Consider the following 5,000-nt stretch of genomic DNA (forward strand, 5'->3'; position numbering starts at 1 on the left):
ATAATAGTAGTACATTGTCATTGTCAAAAAATGCAGTACAGTGAATAATTTCTGTTTACAACACAGTTTCATTCGTCCCTCATGCAGGGGTCTGGGAAACAATAATAAAATAAAATAGGAGCAGAGATAAGAATTTAAGAGCACTGTGAAATTGTTAACGCATAGACAAAAAGGGTCTTAGAGGGTAGGCTATGCCTTTTCCCCCACACATATCTGTAGGCGTACATATTCTACATGAGGGGTGCTGGTCACAGGGCCAGTTTTTTCCAAATTCCTCCCATTAAAAGGGCTGAACAACATATTACACATTTATGTCTGTATTCACATTCATTACACATTAATTTCTATATGCAGCCCGATGTCTCCTCTGCTGTGTCAATGAAGGTCTGTCACCAAACTCATTACAACTGTAAAACAAAGCCTAGGGAGTGTTAGTAAACTCATCCCAACTGTCCCAAGTTAACTACAACAACTTGACTAGGCTTTTGATCCCTGTCTTTCAAGCACTTGTGGTTCTCTCTATAGCAGGGGTGCCCAACCTTTTTTTTAACCAAGATCTACTTTTGAAGTTGATGGTCTGCCGTGATCTACCAAGTCAAATTTAAGGATGTCAGTATGAAAATTTAAGACCACCATTTATTAATCACCATTATTATGAACAAAATGTTTTTAGTAGGCTACTATGGCCGTATCTTTTCAGTGTGTTTTTAAAGTGTGTTGAATAGCCTATCTTTACAAAGCAATGCAGCACTGATAGTATGCATAGATAAATTCAGTCACACACAAGTCATAAACAACTGAAACAATTTCAAAATGATAAACATTTGGTATATAAAAGGCACATAGGCCCTATTTCTAAAATATGATGAAGCATTATCATGCCTTCAGTGGTATAGGCTACAAATTAAAAAGGGCTCAGAAATTCACCATTTGTTATGGGTAAATAGTAGGCTACTATGAGAGAGAGAGAGAGAGAGAGAGAGAGAGAGAGAGAGAGAAGAGAGGGGGAGAGGGAGAGGAGAGAAGAGAGAGAAGAGAGACAGAGAGAGGTAGGAGAGAAGAGAGAGAGAGAGAGAGAGAGAGAGAGAGAGAGAGAGAGAGAGAGAGAGAGAGAGAGAGAGAGCAATGAGAGAACTCATTGGATTGGTTAACATCCCTGTTAAGAGTGACTTCTTCTATGAAGGTTTTTTTTTCAGCTCTCTGGGACAGTAGCACAGCAAAGGCTTTCTATTGTGAGTTTGGCCAATCGTTTTGTCCACAACTGAAGCAAGAAACAGCACAAATTGAAGTGAATTCCATACATGTCAACAACTAACATTTCCCTTACACGCGACACGCGATGTAAACGCAGTTAGCGATGATGCATGCGACTAGCGATTTGGACGAAGATCCTCGCATATCGGCGTGTCATAACGCATCGTTGCGCACATGTTCTGTTACTCACCCGATGTTACACGTGTGCACACATGAATCAACTGTAATACCCTTACGGTCACTTCCTAGCTTTCCCCTCATTCTGTGTTACCGTGGGACTACTTATCTAACCAATACAGAGTCTGTAGGATGTATTTACTCCAGGAGGAAAATGCGAAGGAAATTCAAAATCGTAATTCAAATCGGTTTTAACAAAAACGGATATCGTTTTAAAAAAAAAACATTTTCGTAAACTATGGCGGCCAAATTTAAACTATGGCGGGCCGCCATAGTTTCCTCAATGTATGGGAAACACTGACATAGCTCCAAAATGTAATGTGCTTTGGCTGATTCACTCGTAAAATTAAATCTATACGAATTGTTCAATATAATAATAATATAATTTTGATTGTTATTATTTTGTCGATTTCTGATGACAGGAAGAAGGACCTGCTCACCAGAGAGGACTTGGAGTTGCCATGGAGACCCCTGTACGAGCTCCACGAGAGGATTCTATATTCCAAAACGGAACACCTGGGCCTCAACTGGTTCCCCAGGTAACTAGGCGCCCATTCCACCCGGTCACACTGCCGCCATGTTGCCATGTCACATCATTACGCCAGGTCACACTCACACCATGTGATGTCACACTCGCAGCATGTGATGTCACCCTCAGAGATGTGATGTCACCCTCAGAGATGTGATGTCACCCTCAGAGATGTGATGTCACCCTCAGAGATGTGATGTCACCCTCAGAGATGTGATGTCACCCTCAGAGATGTGATGTCACCCTCAGAGATGTAGAAAGCAGAAGTAGGAGTACTCTCCCAGATGTAATCACAACACTTAGTAGTATCATATTACACAGCTGAAACCATGTAATCACAACATTAGTAATATCATATTACTTAGCTGAAACCATGTCATATCAGGCCACTAGTGTTGATAACACAGCTGAAACCCCCATGTCATATCAGGCCACTAGTGTTGATAACACAGCTGAAACCCCCATGTCATATCAGGCCACTAGTGTTGATAACACAGCTGAAACCATGTCATATCAGGCCACTAGTGTTGATAACACAGCTGAAACCCCCATGTCATATCAGGCCACTAGTGTTGATAACACAGCTGAAACCCCCATGTCATATCAGGCCACTAGTGTTGATAACACAGCTGAAACCATGTCATATCAGGCCACTAGTGTTGATAACACAGCTGAAACCCCCATGTCATATCAGGCCACTAGTGTTGATAACACAGCTGAAACCCCCATGTCATATCAGGCCACTAGTGTTGATAACACAGCTGAAACCCCCATGTCATATCAGGCCACTAGTGTTGATAACACAGCTGAAACCCCCATGTCATATCAGGCCACTAGTGTTGATAACACAGCTGAAACCCCCATGTCATATCAGGCCATTAGAGTTGTAATGACACAGCTGAAACCATGTCATATCAGGCCACTAGAGTTGAAATCACACAGCTGAAACCATGTCATATCAGGCCACTAGAGTTGTAATGACACAGCTGAAACCATGTCATATCAGGCCACTAGTGTTGTAATGACACAGCTGAAACCATGTCATATCAGGCCACTAGTGTTGTAATGACACAGCTGAAACCATGTCATATCAGGCCACTAGAGTTGAAATCACACAGCTGAAACCATGTCATATCAGGCCACTAGAGTTGAAATCACACAGCTGAAACCATGTCATATCAGGCCACTAGAGTTGAAATCACACAGCTGAAACCATGTCATATCAGGCCACTAGTGTTGTAATGACACAGCTGAAACCATGTCATATCAGGCCATTAGAGTTGTAATGACACAGCTGAAACCATGTCATATCAGGCCATTAGAGTTGTAATGACACAGCTGAAACCATGTCATATCAGGCCATTAGAGTTGTAATGACACAGCTGAAACCATGTCATATCAGGCCACTAGTGTTGTAATGACACAGCTGAAACCATGTCATATCAGGCCACTAGAGTTGTAATGACACAGCTGAAACCATGTCATATCAAACCTCTAGTGTTGAAATCACACAGCTGAAACCATGTCATATCAGGCCACTTGTAATGACACAGCTGAAACGATGTAACACCACACCACTAGTGTTGAAATAACACAGCTGAAACCATGTCATATCAGGCCACTAGTGTTGATAACACAGCTGAAACCATGTAATATCATACCACTAGTGTTGAAATTACATCTGGATGAGTACTTCTACTTCTACCTCATAAAACTGGTCTGTAGGCCAGAAGAACAGCAAGCAGAACATTGAGGTCAAATCAAATGAAACCATGTGACGCCTCTTCCAGTCGTCAGTTGGTTATAACTATGGGACCTAGACATGGGTGTGCAGTTGGTTTTTGGGAACATCTTGGACATCAGGAGGATGTTGGATAACACTTGACTTCACTTGATGCTGGTGTTATGAACAGCACATGACATAAGAGTGTCATTATAGTGTCAAAACAGGGGCATGACACAGTCATGGATCAGTCATAACATGATGTCAATGTCATAAACATTGTGAGGGCTGTTTGTACCATACTTGAATGTCACTTGATGGCAAAGTCATAAAATGTTTATAATATTGACATCATGTTTGTGACACATGCATGACTGTGTCACGACACTGTTAGGACATGTCACACGCATGATGCCAGTATCAAGTTAAAGCAGCACTCTGCTTTTTTGGGTCATGCTAACTATAAGTGGATCACTTGCGCTAGCTTAGCAACATCAACCTGTGGTTTTACAATGACAGCATGGAATTAAAAAAAAACGATCTGGACAAACTTCTAACACTCAGGTTGACTCGGAAATTAAGTCCTGTGTCCAAAAAACCAGAGTGCTGTTTTAAGTGTTACCGGCGGATTTTCAGTTTGTGGAGTATGGCGTGCTCTTATCCAGATAGTTTTAGTTTTGTTACCGGAGGATGTTGTATGGTATCGCTGAACACTGAAGTGTTGTGTCGGCCAGGGCTGTTTGCCATTCTGTCGCATCGCAGCGTCACCAATTATCCAAGGCTAGTTATCAAAGGCTAATTACAATAACAGGTGCTGTGCAGAAATGAACCAAATAATGGTGTCAAAACATGACAAACATGAATTACAATGCCTTTGTGTGAGTTGTTTGCTGAAGCGAAGCATAAGAGACGATAACATCTCAATGAATGAGGGTTGGAACACCTGTGGAGCTACAGGAAGGGGTTAATGGTGAGATACGTAGTCACCTACTTAGGCAGCGAGAGAAGTAGTCACCTACTTAGGCAGCGAGAGAAGTAGTCACCTACTTAGGCAGCGAGAGAAGTAGTCACCTACTTAGGCAGCGAGAGAAGTAGTCACCTACTTAGGCAGCGAGAGAAGTAGTCACCTACTTAGGCAGCGAGAGAAGTAGTCACCTACTTAGTGAGGACAAGAGATGGCAGAGGAAGCTCGATAGTAAACAAACGCCTAAAGCCTTCCCTTACTCTCCCTTACTTGACCGTTTGCTTGTCCGCAGGGGGGGGGGACCTTTGTCTTGAGGGCCGCAGGGGTGGGGAACCTTTGTCTTGAGGGCCGCA

At 42.5% G+C, this 5,000-nt stretch overlaps 1 protein-coding gene across 1 annotated transcript in view; it reads left to right on the forward strand.

Moving 5' to 3' along the window:
• Window positions 1-5,000, forward strand: part of psme4a (proteasome activator subunit 4a) — a 90,408-nt gene that overhangs the window by 7,016 nt on the left and 78,392 nt on the right. The window contains exon 3 of the mRNA XM_063191871.1: window positions 1,854-1,970. Coding sequence (XP_063047941.1) covers window positions 1,854-1,970 — 117 coding nt within the window. The remainder of the gene's footprint in view (window positions 1-1,853; window positions 1,971-5,000) is intronic.

Source organism: Engraulis encrasicolus, chromosome 24 (assembly GCF_034702125.1).
Source record: "Engraulis encrasicolus isolate BLACKSEA-1 chromosome 24, IST_EnEncr_1.0, whole genome shotgun sequence".
Taxonomy (NCBI): Eukaryota; Metazoa; Chordata; class Actinopteri; order Clupeiformes; family Engraulidae; genus Engraulis; species Engraulis encrasicolus.